Genomic DNA, 21213 nt, shown 5'->3' on the forward strand with positions numbered 1-21213 from the left:
CAATGATTGAGAATATTTTCTGCTTTATGAATACAAATAATTTTGAGCAAATTATCTACCTCAGCAGAAAATTTTAAAAGTTATAATGTAAACTTAAATAGCTTATATAAAGACTAAAAAACATACATCAATTTAAAATAAGAGCAAAATCAAATTCTCCAGATGCTTTAAACGTGCTACCTCTTTAAGTTGTAACTCAGACAGAAAAGAAAGTTTAACTGAATTTAATTAGTGGTCTTAGTTAACACATTACAGGATAAGAAAAAACAGAACTACTCCATTATTTTTGAACAACTTAAATATTTTAATACATGGCATGTAATTCTATAGGAAATTTAAAAATCACGTATTTCTAATCGAGTTAACCCTTTGGATAAATTTGCTGGCTTAACAATTCTGCTTTACAAACTGGCTCTACATCTTTTTCTTTATTATTGTTATAATGTAAGAATAATGTTAGTATAGTATTCTAGTTTACACAAGTTTAGGGGTTATTTTCTTTAAAAAAAACTAAGTTAAAATTATTAAATTTCTTTAACTCTACTGATTAGATGAGTTATCATCACTTTATTTAAAATTTTACATTACGTAAATTATGCATTGAACTAAATTATCACAAAATAGTGATAATGTAGATAGGTAATGTCATTTTTAAAATGGAATTAATTTTTCTAATGTTACAAATCATAAGGACTCATTGTGTCAGCTTAAATACTGAGTTCAAAGTCTATAGATAACTTTTAAAATTTAGATAAATATTAAATTGGGTAAATTAAATAAGTTGGAGGGTACAAAATACACATCACTAAAAACAGATCTATGCAAGTCTTTTATTTTCACACAGTTAAGAATGACCATAGATTAACAGGTTAGAGAACATATAGATGCCGTAGGAGAATAGAAATAGCTATGCTTGATTTTGCTACTTTAAATATGTAGAAGGGATATGTAAAGTGTGTATGTGGACCCAGAGGACAAGGCAGGTTTTGGACGGCCTCCTGGTTTCCTTATGCCTATGAGGGAACACAGTTGCCTGTTTTTCTAAAGGGCTGTCGTTAATACAAACAGCTCTGACTCTACTAAGTACTATAGCTGCAGAGAAACACAAATATGTGCACAAGCAATGGCTATGTTTGGTCTGTTTATTTATTAGAAAGTTGTTACTGTTCATTAATGTAGTAAATTCAATTTTATATGTATTGTCTTATTTATGCTGACAAGGTAATAATACTTTAGAGCTGCCATTAAAGACTGAATTTATAACTATATTAGTTTATCAACCACCCCTCAATAAAAATTGACTATCCAAATCTCTCATCTCTCTGTAGCCCAACCACTTCCAGACTTCATGGTCATGTAACAAAAAATAACTCCAACACAAGCACAAACTAGTTCAAGTTTTACAAAGATGTTGATTATCTCAAAAACTTGGCAAGTGATTGAATATTGCTATATATCCAATTAGTACAAATTGAAAAACAACAAAGGTGGGACAGTGCTTCAACCATATCTCAAGAACCACAGCATTAACAAATCAATTTCATGTTATTGTTTTGAAATATATGGATCTTTTTTGCCACCTGGGAATACTTGTGATAATTTTAAATAATAAAACATGAGATCATGGACAAAATATAAAACTATTCTTATCAGAACATATCAATCTATATCACCCCCTAACTGCTGAGAAGATAATACAAATAATTTAAAGTAAAATTCCCAAAAGAACATAAACTTACTGTGCCAAAATTTTACTTCTAACCTTAATAATAATGATAATATGACCTACATCTAAATATTCCCATAAATTCTCATCATTTGAAATTGTACCACAAGATCCATGTGACTTGTCTTTTCTTCTCTTTTGACATTTTCAGGTGTCAGATATTATCTAAAACTAATGTAGGCTACACTGTCATATATACAACAAATGCAATCTACATTTCAAAAAAAGACTTCAACAGACACACCTCTACATAATATACAGTTAAAGATTGTATTAAAAGAGACTCCCCAAAGTGTCAACTTTTAACAATGCTAGAAAAGACCATTTCCAGTATTTTTAACTACAAATGTTGTAGTTCAGGACAAATGGAATTTTTCTTTTTTTTCACAGCATAAACATGTTTAGAAACCTACCACTTGCATATACACTCTCATTGGAAAGCCAGTCGTGACACATTAAAAGATTTCCAGAATTTTGGAAGTAGGAAGCTTCCTCCTAAGATTCTACAGATCAAGATGAGATCTAGAATAGATAGCTTTTTCCTTCTTCTTCCCGTTGTGTTATTCTTTGTCCTTTTCTCCATTATCAGTTTTTCCAATGATTAGATTTCAGATTTGTTCTTCTCAAGTATTAGAAAAAAATTAAAAATCCCCAGAGCCTAGCCCTCTATCTATACCTTGACTAAAAGTTCCTGAACAAAAGAATGTGTACTACATAATTTATTTCTGAGTATGGCTCAAATTAGAGTTACAACTGTGGTTAGGAAAAATGACACTTATTTAACTTAAATCCATCAAGGTAATCTTTGAGGCCTGTTCTTCTAATTAAGACATACCAATTAAGTACTTGAAGATAATAGAGATTTCAAATATTTCTTATTATATTTGTGATTGTCCTCATAACGTTTTTGTCTTCCTCCTGTCTAATATGCAGATGACTAAGTGTTACAAAGAGGAGACTAAAACCCGCTACTCTATTATGAGAGTCTTGACCAAAGTGGAGAAGTTGAGAGACTCTGATGCCAGAAATGGTGAAGATATGACCTACCTAAGATGGAAATGCTGACTGAGAGTCAGTGGACCATATTATACAGAGGCAGCCTGTCACATATTCTTCACAGCCAATCTTGAGAGTTTTTAGACAATCACTATTTTTCTTTTTTTTTTTTAATCCTCTTTGGTCTGTGTAAGAACAGATTGTCCACACTGAACCCTTTCCTACTGAAAATAATGTACAAACATGATATCCTGTTCCTAGACAGCCCAAAGGTATTTCCTCCCCTCTTTCTCTTTCATAGTCATCTTTTTTGACTTGGATGAAATCAATCTATTGCTTGGCATACCTTATACACAAGTTAACAGTGTGCTAATAATTAACTAAGTGTCTTTGAGTTACTGTTTGACAAACCTAGTACTCTGAGCCTGTGGGGTGATAGTAATTACCTACTTGAGAAGATGGAGTGAGGATTAAATGAAATAGAAAATATAAAATATTTGCCCTAGAAATGGTATGGATGCCAGTAAAATGGCTGCACAGCATTGCTCCCTGTTGACAGAAGTGTAGCCCCTGGAGATAAAACCTCCCGGTTTGACGCTGAGCTTGCCACCTATTAGCTGTGAGACTGATACAAGTCATTAATCTCTCTGTGCCTCTTCTATATCTTGAGGATGATGGTAATAGCACCTACCTTCTAGATGTTTGTGATGATCAAAGACCTTTAATGCATAGAACACACTTTGAAGGGTGCCTGGTACATGGTAGGTACTCAGTTTTTGTGTGGTGTTTGACAAGTTTCATTTATAACCTTCTTTATGCCCTAAAGGGAACTAAGGCAGCTTGTGACTGAAGACCTCAGTCGGTAGGAGCTGGTTTTTCTTAAATGATAGGAATTTCACAAGTGATATAAAAAGATTGCCAACAGATTCCTTTGCATTTACCTTGGTCCAACAGGTTGACAGAAAATGCATTATTTTTCCCACACTTGTACTTAATTAGCTCTCTAGGTATATACCTAAGGACATAAGGAATGATAGCTATCACTTGTCTTGAAGCGTCCAGATTTCGAAGGGTGTGTAGATTCAGTACTTTGCTGTCCAACAGTCCTAAATTTAAAAGGTATTAAAAATTATTTAGCTTTTCCAAAATTTCACCCTGTGCAATCCTGGATGACTAAGCGTAAAATTAATTGGGCCAAATACACAGTTGCCTTTGACCTTGCCAGCAAGACGTTCTAGGCTCTGACTAAATTCTTTGGACTCTGAAAATCAGCTTGACATATCTTCAAGTACTATGGGTTTATTATAAATTAGGAAAAAGTGAGTAAATTTGGAGAATCAACTCTTTCTTATTGTCCCACCTCAGTTCTGAGGAAGGAAAATGAAGCTTTGGTTTGCTTATTTAAAGACTTACATAACCTTATCATCCAATAAGCAATTTGTGTAGTAATTAATGGAAAGAGTTGGTTTCATCTTGCTATGGGTATTCATGGTATTAGATCTCCCCAGCTGCAGGCTCCAAGGGATGAAGGAACAGAAATGATGGGACTTGTCTCATTCTATAAGGAGACTGATATACTTAAAGGAGGCAATACTGGGGTAAAACCTTGACTTCATCACCTATAGCTCTAAACTTGTCTTCTGACAAGATCGAGTTCTCCAACAGTAAAAGAATTGGCTTCAAAAGCAATAAGGAAGAAACTTTGTTCTCATTTTCTTTTCTCTCTCCTCTCCTCCCCTCCTCCCTTCTTTTCTTTTCTTTTCACTTTTTTTTCCCTACTATAATTGGCCCAAACTCAGCTGTAGGACAGGATATAAAAATATCAAAGATTAAAATGTGCCCGTATTGGGACTCCCCTGGTGGTCCAGTGGTTAAGACTTCTCCTTCCAATGCAGGGGGTGTCAGTTCAATCCCTGGTCAGGGAGCTAAGATCCCATGTGCCTCGTGGCCAAAGAAACAAAACATGACACAGAAGCAATATTGTAACAAATTCAATAAAGACTTTAAAAAATGGTCCACATCAAAAAAAAAAAAAAAAAAAGAAAAGAAAAGAAAAGAAATCTTAAAAAAAAATGTGCCCCTTTTATTGTTAGATTTGCTTAAACAATTGAGGTGTTAGACGCTGGTCACTAGATTTTTAAACACATGCATTTGGGCTTTAATGCACTGAAATACATATATTTTTAAAAATTGAAATTAATAAACAAATACGATTGTGTGTTTAAGAATTCTACAGAGATGATGCAAGTTCTGAGATCTTGAATGGAAGAAAGGCTGCTAGCCTCAAAGGTGGGTCAAGGATACCCAGCAAGCATCAGGGTAAGCGCTTTTTGGAGGTTTTGGAAAGTGCTTGGCCTCCCTGACTCTAAGCATCAGAGACTGAGCCTGGCTCCATCGATTCTAGACATAAATAATGCTGAGTGGATTGGAATTGTTTTTCCTATATACTTTTTTTATAAGTTTTTTTTTTAAGAGCAGTTTTAGGTTTACAACAAAATTGAGAGGGAGGTACAGAGATTCCTCAAATACTCCCTACACCCATACACCCACACATGCATAGCCTTTCCCAATACCAGCATCACTCACCAGAATGGTACTTTTTTTTTTTTTTAAACCAAGGATGAACCTATATTGACACAGCATAATCACCCAAAGTCCATAGTTGACCTTAGGGTTCATTCTTGATGTTGTACATTCTATGAGTTTGGTCAAATGTATAATGACGTATATTCATTGTTATAATACCATACAGAATTTTTCACTGTCCTAAAATGATCGGAAATTTTAATAAGCTGGAAATGAGGGGAAGGGGCTGTGAGGTCTTTATCCTTCTAGCGTGTGAGCTGGGGCATCATGGATGGTCTGGAATGGGTCTGAAAGAGCTGTATCTTCCTTTAGGATACTCCAAAGACCTGAAACACGGTTTGACGGACTCTTCCCCTGCCCACTGTCTGCGGCCTCTTTCTCTCATGTTCTGTACTGCAGCCAGATTTGCACACACTCTGCTTTTCCTGGTTTTCATCCTCCCATATATGCTGGACCTCGTCTTTGATATTTTCACCACAGAGGGAATGAAGACAGAGTTTTGGAATGGTCTGAGGAGGGGATTTCTGCCCTTTCTTCTCTGGTCCTAAGGACTACCTTCTGGTTCTTGTTCCTCCAACTATCTTCAGTGACTGTCTTCTTGGAAAAGGACAAAGTCACTATCCTCTTGGAGCTTACATCTCAGCTGGGGAAGAGAGACAACAAACAATCGTTACTATGAGTAATTACATAGAATATGAGAAAGGAATAAATGTTATGGAAAGGGAAAATGGAAAACAGGAAAAGGGGGGATCAAGAGGGGTGGTAGATATAATATACACATTAGCACTAATTAAAATGCTTAATATAACAAGAGTAGCTAACACTAGTGTAGCACTTGGTATGGGCCAGGTACTGTTCTGAGTGCTTTACACTATTAACTCAATTTATTCTCAGACAATAAAATGTTAGTTGGAAAGCACATACAAAACTCTTGGAGGAAGACCCAGCAATGAAGAAAAGAAGAGAAATCAAAGCCCCATTGGTTCTACCTTGAATACCTGTCCCTCTTTTTCTAGCACCACCATCACTGCCCTCATTCTGGGCGTGAGCTGGTGAGAAGAGCTGTGCTTCCCTCCAGCACAGTCCTTCAATTTGGTGCATTTTCAACAGTGTTTAAGATAACGCGTGCCACTTGCAATTGTTAAGGCTGCTACATCTGAAGCAACAGTGAGTTTGTTAAACTACTGGAACATCAGAGATCACACCATGAGTCAGCAGAGATGGTCAATGGTTTGTGTGGGAGACTGTGGCCTTCACCAGCTAAAGAGAGGACTGCTTCCCCCTTGCCCACCCGCCACTACCACCAGGATCTGCTTCCAGGCAGAGCTTTCTCAAAACTTAAATAACTATGTAACTGTGACTACATTTTTACAAGCACACACAAACCATGTAGCAAGAGCCTCTCTCTGTAAAGTGGAGTGATGGCCTGAGTGTAAGTTGTGTCAAGCGTGGCTTATAATTACGAGTATTCATATTACCCAAACGTGTGACCAATTTTCACAGAAACCCATATGTCCCCGCCCCACTAATGTGTCAGCCCACAGGTAGTAAAGAGGACTCCTTAGTAAGCAAACCCTGCATATACTTCCTTGCACTGAATTTGGACACCAAGAGAGCATAAAAGTAGGTTTGCCTCTGCCTACCTGTGAAGAAGAGTTGGAAAAATGCATTTCAAAACAACCCAGGAAAGAGACTAAGCATTTATTTGGGTACATTTCCATTAGATGTTTGATTTGGTTTATTTGAAAGTGGGGAATGATTTCACCTGCCAGCAGCCCAGAGAGATGAGCATGTGAGAAAAGGGAGGCTTCTGGGAACTGTTAAAACTGCTTCATGTGGGAATAACAAGCTTGAACTCTTCAACCTGTCGTCATGCAAGGGCCTTCCTCATCCTTCACAAGCAGTTCTACAAGGCTCACCCCCAAGCACCTCACCCTAGACAATCCCCACCACCTGGCCTTTGTCACTATGTCTCCTTTGTGAAAAGTCCTAATACCCTTTCCTCACCTGACAAATTCCTACCCGCCCTTCAAGACGTAGCTCAAATGTAAGTTATAGGACACTGACTAGATCATGCTCATCTTTTATTTACAAGCGCACGTAGACTCAAATGCTAGAGGGTGTGGTTTTACTGTAGAGGATGGTTCAGCATCCAACAGCTGTGCCACCTGGGAAACTCAGTCTCTCTGAGCCTTAATTTCCTCATGTATAAAGCAGGGAGGACCATCATACGTACCTCAGAAGGTTGTTGCAAGATTAAATGCATTGGTGTCTAAAGTGCTTACAGCACTGCCTGGCACAGAACAAACACCAATGAACATTAGCCATCGCCATTATTACTGTTCTCAGAATCAAGTACAATATCAGATATTTGATGAATTATAGAAGTGAATTAATCAATCAATCTCTTTTTTTACAGGAGGAGCAAATGGGCTTTAGAAATGTATTTTCCCACCACTGGTCACTGCTGGACACTGTTGCATCTCACAAATAAGTCAATGAAAATGATACTAGAAGAAGATAAAAGGAGGTATTTTTAACAATCACGGAAGGATCAATAAGAACTTGGCTAAAACATTTATTTTGAGTATAAAAATATTAAATGATAATTGCAGAAATTTGTAAGAAGAGAAATATATAACAAAGGAAATTAAAATAAATCTTAGTATCTCTTTTCTATATGTATATATGAATATGAACACATATATGAGATCCATCTCTAATAAGTATATATCATATATAAAGCAAATTTAGGTATCATGCTACATATACACAGCTAATTTTCTAGGTAACATGCCTAGAAACGCACATTTTTAATAGATGTATGATTACTTATTAATTAGTCCTCTGTTACTGGCTATTTAGAAGGAGTTCCATTTTTATGCATTATAAATCATACAGATCACACTTCTTTTTACATAAATCTTTGTTTAAATATTTGATTATTTCCTTGGGACGGACTTCTAGAAGTAGAAATACTAAATCACAAGGTAAAACCATTTTTTAAGGCCCTTAATATATACGTTCATTAAATTGCCATTGAGAGGGACCATGCCAACTTATAACACCAACATAATACAATAATTCCTATTTTACAGCAGTCATATTTACTGAGAATATTTTTAAAACACTTAATCAGATAGACCAAAAAAAATATTGAAATGTAATTTCCTTCATTATGAGTGAAGGTAGTTTTTTCCCCATATTTTTATTAGCCATGATCCCATAAGAAATAAACTGCTGCAAAACAATGAACAGGATTGCAACAGTTCCACGGGAAAGCACTCTGTAAAGAATAAGTAGGATCTTAGGTTAAGACCAAAAAAGGGAATATTTATCAGGTGCCTCCTTTGCCCAGGACTGTGTTGGAATAATGAACCATGTTTGGCTATGTGTAACTAAAACTACTTTTATCTAGGTTGTCTCTAATAAGCCTCCTAATCATTCCATGAGAAAAGTATCTGCTATGGATTGATTTATGCCCACCCCTCCTCCAAAATTCATATTCTGAAGCCCTAACCCCCAATGTGACTATATTTGGAGACAGGGCTTTTCGGAGGTAATTTAGGCTACAGAGGTCATAGAGGTGGGGCCCTAATCCAATAGGATTCATGGCCTTATAAGAAGAGAAAGAGAGAGCCATCACTCTCCTGGTGTGCATGCACTCATGAAAGGCCATGTAAGGACACAGCAAGAAGGCAGCCTTCTATAGGGTAGGAAAAGAGGTCTCACCAGAACCTGACCATGCTGGCACCCTGACCTCGGATTTCTAGACTCCAGAGCTTTGAGGAAATAAATGTCTATTGTTTAAGCCATGCACTCTAGAGTATTTTGTTTGAGTTGCCTGAGCAGACTAAGTGTGAGATGGGAGAAGGAGAGCCTTTTGAAGCCAGACTTCTTAAAATCAAATCCCAGCCTTCCTGCTCACTAGCTCTAAGACTTTGGGCAAGTTGTGTGACTTTTCTGTGACTCAGTTTCCTCATCTATAAAATGATTTCATACATTTATTTTTTAAATTTTTTGAGGGGAAAATACTTGGGACAATGACTGTCACATATATATGGTGTATATGTGTGTGAGCTTGTTTTTATGGTATCTTTTCGAATTATAATGCAAAATATGAATCATGGTTTTTTCTCTGGATCTTAAATTATGGAATCTAAGAATTTTAGAAAACTAGCCAATTCTCTGTTACTTTTACAGCCATGAGTGATATGTTCTGTCAACCTGTAAATATAAGGATCAATCCACTCATACCCGACCCTAAGCCACTGACGTTTAATGGTACGACCTCTCAGGGATCACCGAGGTTCAGAGAAACCAAATACACGTTAAAACAGAGCCCTTGGTAAGATGCACCCGTAATCCCTCTAAGTAGAAAAGAATTTTCAAACTGAGGGTCACAATGGCTGTGAAATCAATCTCATGATTTGCAACCAGCATTTTTTAAAAAATAAAATAAACTAGATGAAAATATATCAGAATGCACCTAAGATAGTATTGTTTTCAGAATTTATGTTTCATATGTGTGTGTAAGTGCACATGTGAGCATGTATATGAGACAGAGAGAGTGAAAGAGACTTTTCTACCTCACTTTGCAATCAGAAGTTTGAAAGTCTCATCATCTCATTTCCTCTTCAGAAGTATTTCAAATGTAGACTCTCTTTTCCCACACTCTCTCCTCAAATGAAGCTCTTGTCTTTCTTCTGAGACTATTACAACAGACTACCAACCTCTGACATTAGGCTTTCCACAATAATTGTTTATGTGAAAAATCGAAAATCAAGGCAACTACAACAACCATACAAGAAGACAACTACTACAAAAATACATAAGCTCTCTCCTTAAAAGCCTCCAGTGGTTGCCCAGTCTGTAGAATGTCACCAAATTTCTCACGCAGGCGTTTGCGGATCTTTGCAAGATGGTCCTTATGGGATTTTCCTTTGCTGAACCTGGACTCTGGTCATATTACACCGTTCCCTCAACATCCTCCTGGAAGGCCAGGCCTTGAAACTCTTATACACCTCTGAGAAAGCTGAGTCTTAGAACAAGCCCAGAGAAACATCCTAGACATTATTCCAATAACTCTTTTCCCACAGCTCTGCAGGACACCTGCCAGCCCAGTCCTGTTAGAGATCTGGGTCTGTCGTTTCCACTGAGCTCTTCAGACCAGGGTTCCTGCCTCATATTTTATAGTTAATTAAGTGCAGGGATTGTATCTGTTTCCTTACATATTCTTTTTGAGGGTGGAGGGTGAAGGGGGTGGGTGTGGGTATAGGGGTAAGGTTTGAACTAATGAAACCAGGAGCAAAACTCAGTTCAAGATGCCCTCTACAAGGGGGACCTGATTTTGGCCAAGCAGATATCATGTGTGAAATCCAGGTAATTTACTCCATGCTTGAGGGTCTGCTATCAAGCCTTAGGGACTGAGAAGTGGTTTTAGTCACAAGCAATCCACATGCCTGTAGATCATTGTTTATTAGATTGTTTGCCCAAATAAGGTGTTATCCTGAAGTTTTTTGACAATTCTAAAAGCATCTTCCAACTCTGCAGTGAGACATCTAAGATATCTGTGTTACTTCCCTCATATACATAAATAATTTTCAATAAAAATCAGGGCGTGAATAATTTATTTTCTCCACCAACTGAAAGCCAACCATTTGGAAGACCAGTTAGAAGAGATGAGATAAGTCATTCATTAAAAATTACTTTTATATTTACACGGAAGAGAGGAAGTTTTGTGTTTCCCTTTGAATTTTGTTGAAAATCGAGGGCTTTATTGAACAGTTTTGGCATGCAGGGTCATTTTTCATTAAAAGGCAAAAAGTCATCTGAAATCTGTATCTCCATGGTTTATTCAGCAGTGGAACCTGGGCGATTCCATGCAGAGGGTATTAGAGGCATTCAACTTTTGGCAGGGAAACAAACACAAATGCTCCTTCCCCAAGGGGCGGGGGCGGTGCCTGAGCGACGCACCAATCACAGCGCGCCCTGCCCTATATAAGGCTCTGAGGCCCGTTCAGTAGTTTATGCTATTTGCTAGGTGGTACGTATTGCTCTACTGTATTGTAATGTCTGAGATGGTGCCCGTCGCTCTAGCGGACCGGGTTCCACCGTCCATGGAGAAACCTCCCCCCCAAAAAACGGGCAAGAAGCCGGTTGGTTTGACGGGTGAAAGTCGCAAGACCACAAGCGCCTCATTGTCCAAGTTGATCATCGAGGCCCTTTCCATTTCTCAAGAGAGAGCTGGTATGTCTGTGGTAGCGCTAAAAAAGGCGCTAGCAGCCGTGGGCTATGACGTGGAGAAGAACAACAGCCGCATCAAGCTGGGTCTCAAGAGCCTGGTTAGCAAAGGAATTCTGGTGCAGACCAGGGGTACCGGTGCTTCCGGCTCTTTCAAGCTCAGCAAGAAAGTTGCTGCTGAGCCCAAGGGAAAGGTCAAGAAGCCTGCTTCTACCAAGATGAAAAAGCATGTCTTGGCCGGAGACTCCAAATCTCCGCAGAAAGCTAAGACCAACAAAAGAGCAAAGACACCGAGGACAACAATGGCGGAGAAAGCAGGTTCGAGTGGCAGAAAAGCTAAAGGCGCCAAGGGCAAACAACAACGGCAAAGTCCAGCGAAGGCCAGAGCAGGGAAGCCCAAGGCTGGGAATTCTAAACTGACCCAGCTGAAGACTAATCCTAGGAAAGCAACAACCAAGAAGTAACATTTCGGCAACAGCCAGTTTTCATAGAACCCAACGGCTCTTTTAAGAGCCACTCAAATGATTTTGAGGGTGTAACATTGCGTGTTCAGAAGACCCCGGAAGAAACGACTATTCGTCAACTTTATCACTTGACAATGAGCAAGATTGTGATTTGGTGATAGTGTCTTGTCAGACAAACGGTAGAGACTCTGAAGAGCTCTGGATACTTAAAAGTATGCTGACTGCCCAGTTCCAGAAAGTTAGGTTGTCCATCCTAATAAAAATAAGGCACATTCCTTGTATGTAAGTTCCTAAATGCTTAGAAAAGTGGATTTTAAGTCGAGAGAGGAGATAAGCTCCGTGCCCAACCATACCTGACCATGTTTTTTCACCTAATGATACTCTAGTATATGATTTAACGTGCCTTTCCATGTAAGATTTCTGAACTCAGTCTCCATGGACTTTACAGGGGTTAATATATAGAAACCAAGGTCTCAGTTTGGATTAGTGAGAAGTTTACCTCTCGTTAAACAGATTTCTTTCCACTATGATTCGTTGCGTAAATCGCAGATGTCTCCGTTTTACATTTGCAAGAATATTGAAATGCCTTTCACCTTCATTAGTTTGTAAGTAGTTACCAGATGACTATATATTAAGCACATACTGTTACATTAAAATTTGGTTTGATAATATCATTAGTCTTAATATAATTGTTCTCTGTTTATGAAGAGAATGATAGGCTTGTTCAGGTTGTGCTACACAGGCTGAAAAACGTTAACTCTAAAACGTGTGGAGATGTTGGAGGTTCAAATATTAGGGTGTGACCTTTAAATCACAAACCTGCTTGTACTAGGAAACGTTTAGGGTCGGAGTTAAAGCTTCTTTTCCGCTTTAAACAGTTTAGTTTGTTTTCACTTAGCTTGTAATTTAGCGTTCTTAAAGATCCTCGTAAAATAAATATATACTGTTAATCTTATTTGGGCCTTGGTATTGGGGCGACTTCGAACAAAGCCCATTGCAAAACTACGTAATTAATGCAGTCACACATACAAACATGTTCTATATCCTGTCTGAATTCATTTGTATAATCGGGCCACAGAAAAAAAAATTAATTGTATCCTATATGGAGAACGACTAAATACAATGGTTTCAATTTGTACAGAATCAGCCACAGCCCCGCTTTGCTTGGATAAGGTGGCCATTGTTTCCCTCTGAGGTTGGAGTTGGGATAGTGCAGGAAAATTCTTCACTTGCTGGACAAGGCAGTGAGCAACTTCTCTGTGTCCAGCAGTGGACTGACCCCAGACTATCACCGCAAAGAGAAAGGAGGAACAACTGGCTTCATCCCGCCCAGAAGCCAGCCGACCTCCCGGCACTACTCCAACCTGTGCAGAAGCGGCTCGGCCACTCTGCGCCTTTGTTCCTCGGGCTCATTAGCGCCTGCATTGCATCGGATTAAAAAGTTAACCAATGAAGGTTTTCCCTTAAGTTCCGGGTACCGGTATGAAACCCCTTGTTTTGGCCAATAGGAAAACAGCCTTGTAACACCACCCTCCGTAATTAAACAGTGGTTTCTTCGCCACACTGAGAACCAGCCAATGAAAGCTTGTCCCCAAAGAGCCTTCATTTGCATAGCCCTAGTTTTGTGTGGGTGATACTATGAACTTTTGTGCCATGGATGCCTCCAGCCGTCCACTTAAGAAGGACAGTTCTAGTATTTCCAGATTTCTCTCATGGGTCCAATCTTATACATCACTTTGCGTTTCACCGTTTCCGAAAGCCTACTTTCTTCATAAAAGACCCAAGTTTCTTAACACCTTAGTGAAGCGCAAGGCCTTAAGTTACATAACTGCAGTGTTAATACAGCTTCCGACCATACTTCGCATGTTAAATTAGCTCTGACATTTGGCTTTCACACACCTCCGCAACGTCCAACAGCCCTTCAGCGAGTTTGTGGGCGGCCCTGAAAAGGGCCTTTTTGGTTTTTTTTTAGAAGATGTCGAAGTCTTGTCTCGGCCGATGCCGTGATCAACCACCAAAGCCATAAAGGGTGCGGCCCTGGCGTTTGAGTGCGTAAACCACGTCCATGGCGGTGACAGTCTTCCGCTTGGCGTGCTCGGTGTAGGTAACAGCGTCCCGAATCACATTCTCCAAAAACACTTTCAACACTCCGCGAGTCTCCTCGTAAATTAGCCCAGAAATGCGCTTGACACCACCACGGCGGGCCAGGCGACGAATAGCTGGTTTGGTGATGCCCTGGATGTTGTCCCGTAAGACTTTGCGGTGACGCTTAGCGCCGCCTTTGCCGAGGCCTTTACCACCCTTTCCGCGACCAGACATGGCTGCTGTCACAGTAACTTTTTGAACTTAGCACTGCTCTTTAAATAGCATTCTTGCGGACCTGATTGAAAACGAGAGCCCTGGTGGATTTTCCAAATTAGGTCATCAAGGGGTGGGGCAAGGAGGGGCTTATTAACATTTCAATGTTTTGATTGGTCGGAATACCTCGCTCTTCGTCTGGCGGGCCGTAATGTGAGGTGGCCTTCAATCAGCTAAAGAGCTTTAGTTTCTCTTTTGCCCTGCACTATTTTTCTTCCGTGCGCGTTTGCAAGTTGAGTATATTCAGCTCAAGGACACGGAGCAAAGAGCTTCACTCCACAGTTCCTTTTGGTAACTTGGTAACTAATGTTAGATAATGGTTCCTTGGGGAAGGTAAAAATAATGTGTAAAGGAAGATAGAGTTATAGGTCAAGGGACTTTCCTTTTCAGTCCTTTTAATGTTTCAATTTTAAAGGACGCATTTTGATGGGGTGAAGTATAAGCCTGGCCATGAAGAGGCTCTCGTCCTAAAAGACCTGTGTTTGGAAAGACAGAAAGGTAGACAAACGACTGCAAATTAAAACTTCTTCCTTTTCTTCTCTTCCTCAATTCAAACATGTACTGGGTGACTCCTTTTTCTGCAAATGCATATGAGAGAAGGAATTTAAAACTAGGCTTGGGAAATCAGTTACCTCTGGACCCTCTTCCTGGCCTTCTGCGCCTGATTGGCCTGCAGTTCCTAAAAGCTCCTTTCCTTCTTTCATTAATCCTTTCTCAACCTTCTCTAGTTTTAGAGACAAGAACATACGTTTGTTTTGTAGAGTCCAGGATTAATAGTAAGATAGGGCTAATACTTGATTAAGGTCATTACAAAGCCTACAGGGCCCTCCCCTGGGAGGCCTATGATGAGATTATGGGTGTTTTGAACAGGTTAATCCCATTTTTGTTTTCATTCTTTTTTAAAAAAAAAAGCCGAATAGAACAGAACTGGATCTGAATATGGTTTGAAGAGAAGGATTTCTCAAATCAAAAAGTTTCTCTGGCTTCCTGACAACTTTAAAAAATTTCCACAGTAAGAGTCACTCTAGTTAAATTGAAAAAAAAAAAAAAAAAAAAAGACACCCCTCCCCCCCATCCTGGTTAATAAATAAATGTCTGTTGGGGAGATTTAGAATGAGATTATGGTCTGAGAGAGACCTCATATAATAACCTCAGACTTAGGTAAAAAGGGAGAAGAGACCCAAAGATGGAGACAAAAGACCCAGGAGAGGGCAGGAAAGCTCTGAATGACATATGGTTTGTATCACTTCTGAAATAATTAGATGGTTATATTCTTCTGCCCCAAAGTGAGTGTTTTTAGGCTCCTGACTTTCACTACCCTTTCCCACCACAAACATACACCTTATAAGCAGAGACTTAGCTAGGAAGAAATGCCATTCATTACAGAGGAAAAGTGCAAGGTCAGTGTTCACAGGTAAACATGAAATCTCAACATGCTTTTTAATTCATGAAAATAAATTTAAAATAATGTGTATGACATGGTTCTTTTTTTCTTATTCCCTTCTTCTAATTTCTTTTCTAATTTTTTCTCAATGACATTGACACAAAAATCATGAATGTCAAAACAGAAATATTTAAGAGGTATACAATTATAGATTTATATTAAAAATGGATTCTTGCACTCTAGGAAGAGTTCAGGTATTCCTTGGTCCTGAAGCTTGGGAAAGGGTGGGTCACCCTGGAACTCTCATTCTCAGAGTGAACTTGGCTTCACAGAGCCCCATTCGTGTGAGTGAGGCTCTTCAAGTAAAAACCCTGCAAACAAGTTGTGGCTAAATGGACACATGAAATATTCACACAAATAAAACTGTGATGTTAAACAAAAGTCTTCTAAAAATATAAAATGCCCAGAACCACTCTCCACAAACTAACTCAATCAGAATATCAACGTTGAGGAATATGTATATATATATATATATATATATATATATATATATATATATATATAGTATATGTACACATATCATCCCATGGAATATATATGTATTCAAAAGACAATTCTGATACTTAGCCAGGGTTGAAAACTACCAGAATATACCAACACTTTTCAGTGTACAGTTGTACTTTAGGAAAAAGAAATCCCAGGGTAGAAATACTTTTGAGCAATATTATAGTTGCAGAAATACGTAAGTACAATCTCGCCCCACTTAGCCTGACAGGGATTTATAACATGACAGTAGTTAGCTCTGGGCATTTGGGGACACCAATCCTGGTCTGGGGCAGACAGCTCTTCTGACCCCTGGCTGATTTATCTCCTTCCCATCTAAGTCTTTAATGCATTTCTTTTTTTCAGAGAAAATGAATATTTTCTTATTCATTTTTCCTGAATTAAACTGTCATTCCTACTGGCATGTTTTTGGTTCCATAACATACATATACTGTGTCTCTCCATATTTTTCTCATTTCCTCTCCTTATCCTTCTAGGAAAACGTTCCTGCTTTTTCTCCTTATTTTATTTTATTTTTTAATTTTGGCTGTGCCATGCAGCTTGCGCGATCTCAGTTCCCCATCCAGGGATTGAACCCGGGCCACAGCAGTGAAAGTGCCCAATCCTGACCACTAGACCACCAGGGAACTCCCTGCATTTTCTCTTTAGTTCAAACTGTTTTACTAAAAGTTTTTGGCACTTGCAATTTCTAGGCCTGCTGTCCTTGTGTGGGTTTTCTCCCTTAAATATTCGTAATACATTTTGACCTACTAAAGAAAATGTTATTTGGAAAGAGAATTTCTAACAGTATCCTTTCTTAAACATTTGCTTCAAAATTTTTATAAACATGTTTGTAGTTAAATTTGATTCTCAAAGTTCCATTGAATACTTCCTTAATCACCCACACAAAGCCCAAAGAAAGGATTTTGCATTTGTTTTAATGGTGAAAACTGAACACAAAAGTACACAAAGCAAAGATCATTAACGGTTACATCCATGTTTAAAACAGGTGCTTTCTTGCACACATAGCGAAGCTCCTTTGGCAGTATCCAAGTTGCTTGCTGACTATCTTATGAAAATGCCATTGTGGTCACTCTGTTTACAGAATAAGATCCAGGATATTTCATCAACTCATAGGGTAACATTAACTGACAAGACTTTCACTGAAGTTTATGCAAATATTGGTATTATCCTCACCTCCCCCTCCACACACAAATGCACTGAAGGCTCCAAAATTCTATTTTAGAATCTTTGGGTCAAAAGCCAGAATTTATTTTTTTTACTTAATTACTTTATTTATAATACTTTCTATGCAAATCTGGTGAAAAATGATTCACAGGTGCTTCAATGCTACCCATCCCATAATACCTCCCTGAATGATAAATAGAATTAATAAAAATGTGAATTTGATAGTTAGAATTTTGTGTGTGAACAAAAAAAAGAATTCCCAAATGTTTCAAATATTTATGAAATAATTATAGAGTATATTCTGAAATGTTAAAACAGGTTCTCTCCTCACTCAGGAAATAATCAGAGGTGCTGCCACTAGGCAGCAGAATGGATACTCAAAGGACCATCCTAAAAAGATGGAACAATGCCAACCACACGTTTTCTTGATTCAGAGAGAGGGATTGTGTAGTGGCTATGAAGATGAGCCAGGCTAGCTGGGAAAAAAATCAATATAATCATTTTCCAGCTGTGTAACCTTCAGCAAGTTAACCAACCCCTCTGTGCCTTGGTTTCCATACAGCAAAATAAGGGTAGCAGAATAACAAGAGTTTCTACCTCACAGGATTCTTCCGAAGAATTAAATTAATATTTAGAACAGGGCCTGGCATCTAGTAAGTACTTGATAATTATTAGCTGAAAAAAAAATTCGTTTTAGAAAATATTTAAGTCTAAGAAGACTTTTCTGAGAATGAAAATTCATTCAGCCAAGAAATAGAAGCTACAGAAGCATCTGCTTAAAACACATCATATGTATCTCTCACACATGAGTAAACACCTTAGAGAATTACTCAGAATCAGCATATGTGAGATACCAGCATGCATGCCAGGCCAAGTAATAAATGCACGCAGGATGTCAAGGCAACCCAGGCTTTTTAATCAAATTGTCACATGAAATGATTTAACATTGTATTCATATTCTACATGTTAATCACTGATTCCAAAAGGGAGAAGAAAATATGATGACCCAAAGTCCACAGAAAGAAATCAAAATTAAAATTAAAAATTAAAAATATTAATTATTTTTTTTTTTTTTTTTTTTTTTTTTTGCGGTACGCGGGCCTCTCACCGTCGTGGCCTCTCCCGCTGCGGAGCACAGGCTCCGGACGCGCAGGCTCAGCGGCCATGGCTCACGGACCCAGCCGCTCCACGGCATGTGGGATCCTCCCGGACAGGGGCACGAACCCGCGTCCCCTGCATCGGCAGGCGGACTCTCAACCACTGCGCCACCAGGGAAGCCCTAATTATTTTTAAATTAAAAATATCACTCCATGTGAAAATCTTCCATGGTTAAAGTCATGCATTTTTAAATTCTAGTTATTATTAGAGTGTGTAGCTTATAAGAACCTTGCAGCATTTTAGAGAAAGTCTTTTGTTTATAAGTGTGTGTGTGTACCTGAAGAATGTATCAAGTACACGGTACTCTAAGACTATATTATTATAACTTAAGCCGAAGTTTTGCCTGTACCGCCCAGCAGCCTTAACCAACTGCTGGCAGGTTGCCTCAAAGATCAGCAGGTTTGTTCGTTCTCCTTCTGTTCTGTTCCCAGTTCAGGTAGCTCAACAGTGCCCTGTGATTCCAGAGATTCAAATAGCTGGTGAATAGTTTCAGCTTTGCTCTCAAATTTTCAGGGGCTTTTCTCCAAAAGTGATCCCCAGCGCCCCACCCCTTGTTTATTCTTTTCCCCTGAGGGACCCCCTCCTCCCACTCCATAGTCGAAAGGCCACTGTGACATTTTTGGCCACCAGATGGCGCGCTTCTCCTTACTACCACCCTTGTAAGTGGTTTTGCCAGAGGCAAAATAAGGTACAGATTTTTAAATGTACAGATTTTTAAATCTGACTTTTCAAATGTAGTTGACCTTAAGAATTGATGAACAAGGCTAGAAAAATTAAGCTAAGAAACACTGAAAGAAAATGGAGATTTATAACTACGGTTATTTAAAAAAATTAGCAGGCCACAGTTGCCGACTGTTAATAAATGTGTATTACTGTGAAGAGTAGAATGTTTCTTGAGATTTTGGCCTGTGTGAAACAAAACCAATATAAGACAAATGTTGCCTAATTAATTGTAACATATCCTTAATGAGGTAGGAAGCTTAGTATGAGCCAGGAAGCTTTTTGGCAGTCTGCTTTGAGTATAGGATGATGTTTAAGTAGAAAGAATTTATCAGTGTGCTTCCACCATGGTTTGGAGGTAAAATGACCAATGTGTTACAGCTTAGATGGTAATGTGTCTAGTGTGAAGAAAAACAATTAATTCAGATACCATGGTTTAATGAAAATATTTCATGAAACAAAACATTAAAAAATTAAAAGCAGTATACATGTCCCCAAAATAACATAATGATTAAGTCGATTAAGTCTATACATAAGATGGACAAATACATCAGGAAAACCATGCAGTACACAACACAATGAATTATGCATTTATTAAAATATATGTATCTACTAATTTTATATATTTTAATATAGCAATAATAATGATAGGAAATATGCAAATTTTTAATAGACTTTATTACTGGCTAATGGAATAATAGTTTCAATTTAATTCATTTTCAACTTTTCTGTACTAAGCAAAAATCCTATATACTTTTATCCACTGAACTTTGGGAACTGCAAAAAAAGAAAAGTTTAAAAAAATAGTTGAGATCTCTTTGCCCAAGTTCAATATCTACCAAACAAACTTTTGAGCTGTATTTGGTCTGAGGCAGCTGCCCTCCAGGACAGAAAGCCTTGTTCACAGTTATGCCAAATACACGTGGTAGCACAAAGTAAACACAAGTTTTCTGCGTGTATATATTAGTACTCTTTTGAATATGGTCAGACAAATTACTTTCCCAGAATCGGCTAATTCCTGAGTGACCTGGTTAGATTAATTTTTTTGAACGTGCACGGCTGGGGATGAGAACCAGACTCTCAAGGACCCCAGGAAGATGCTGGGGTCAGCATCTTGGTGCTGACCAAGGCCACTCGGTGGCTTCTAGTTTTCCATTTTAATATGAGAGAAGTTGCTCCAGTTTTTGGAGGGAAACACCTCCACCCTGGTGGTCCTGATTGGAGCAGGACACTGTGAGGTCCAACACAGTAACTAACTGACACCCCCAATCACAGTCCCATGAGTGATGCCAGATAGAGCTGGCCAGTGGTGGCAACAGGGGTCACATTCCAGGGTTCTTCCCTCAGGGACTTTGAAAGGAAACATGGCTGATATTGTTTTCTGCTGTTTTTTCCCTTCATTTGGGTCAAACTCACTGAGAATACAGACAATGAGACAAGAGAAGAGCGATCTCCACAGCCATCTCCTTTCCACCCCATTTACTCCAGGCATCTAACCATCTGAATGCAGCGCCAAAAAGCTGGATCAAAGAGCCAGGTTGGGGCTTCCCTGGTGGCGCAGTGGTTGAGAATCCGCCTGCCGATACAGGGGACACGGGTTCGTGCCCCGGTCCGGGAAGATCCCGCATGCCGCGGTGTGGCTGGGCCCATGAGCCACAGCCGCTGAGCCTGCGCGTCCGGAGCCTATACTCCGCGACAGGAAAGGCCAAAACAGTGGGAGGCCCGCGTACCGCAAAAAAAAACAAAAAAAACAAAAAAAACCAATTTCACTTTCTTCATCTTAAGAAAAAAAAAAGAGGATAATAGTACGCACAGCAAAGAACTATTGAGATAATGTATGTAAGTAG

At 38.8% G+C, this 21213-nt stretch overlaps 2 protein-coding genes across 2 annotated transcripts; one reads left to right on the forward strand and one right to left on the reverse strand.

The window, feature by feature from the left end:
- Positions 1–11379: 11379 nt before the first annotated feature.
- On the forward strand, positions 11380–12015 carry H1-6 (H1.6 linker histone, cluster member). Its single transcript, XM_065885997.1, has one exon. It carries the CDS (start codon positions 11380–11382, stop codon positions 12013–12015), a length of 636 nt encoding a protein of 211 aa, XP_065742069.1.
- Positions 12016–14022: 2007 nt separating this feature from the next.
- Positions 14023–14334, reverse strand: LOC136129342 (histone H4). Its single transcript, XM_065885566.1, has one exon. The coding sequence runs from the start codon at positions 14332–14334 to the stop codon at positions 14023–14025; it is 312 nt and encodes a 103-aa protein (XP_065741638.1).
- Between the last annotated feature and the right edge of the window lie 6879 nt (positions 14335–21213).

Source organism: Phocoena phocoena, chromosome 10 (genome assembly GCF_963924675.1).
Source record: "Phocoena phocoena chromosome 10, mPhoPho1.1, whole genome shotgun sequence".
Classification (NCBI taxonomy): Eukaryota; Metazoa; Chordata; class Mammalia; order Artiodactyla; family Phocoenidae; genus Phocoena; species Phocoena phocoena.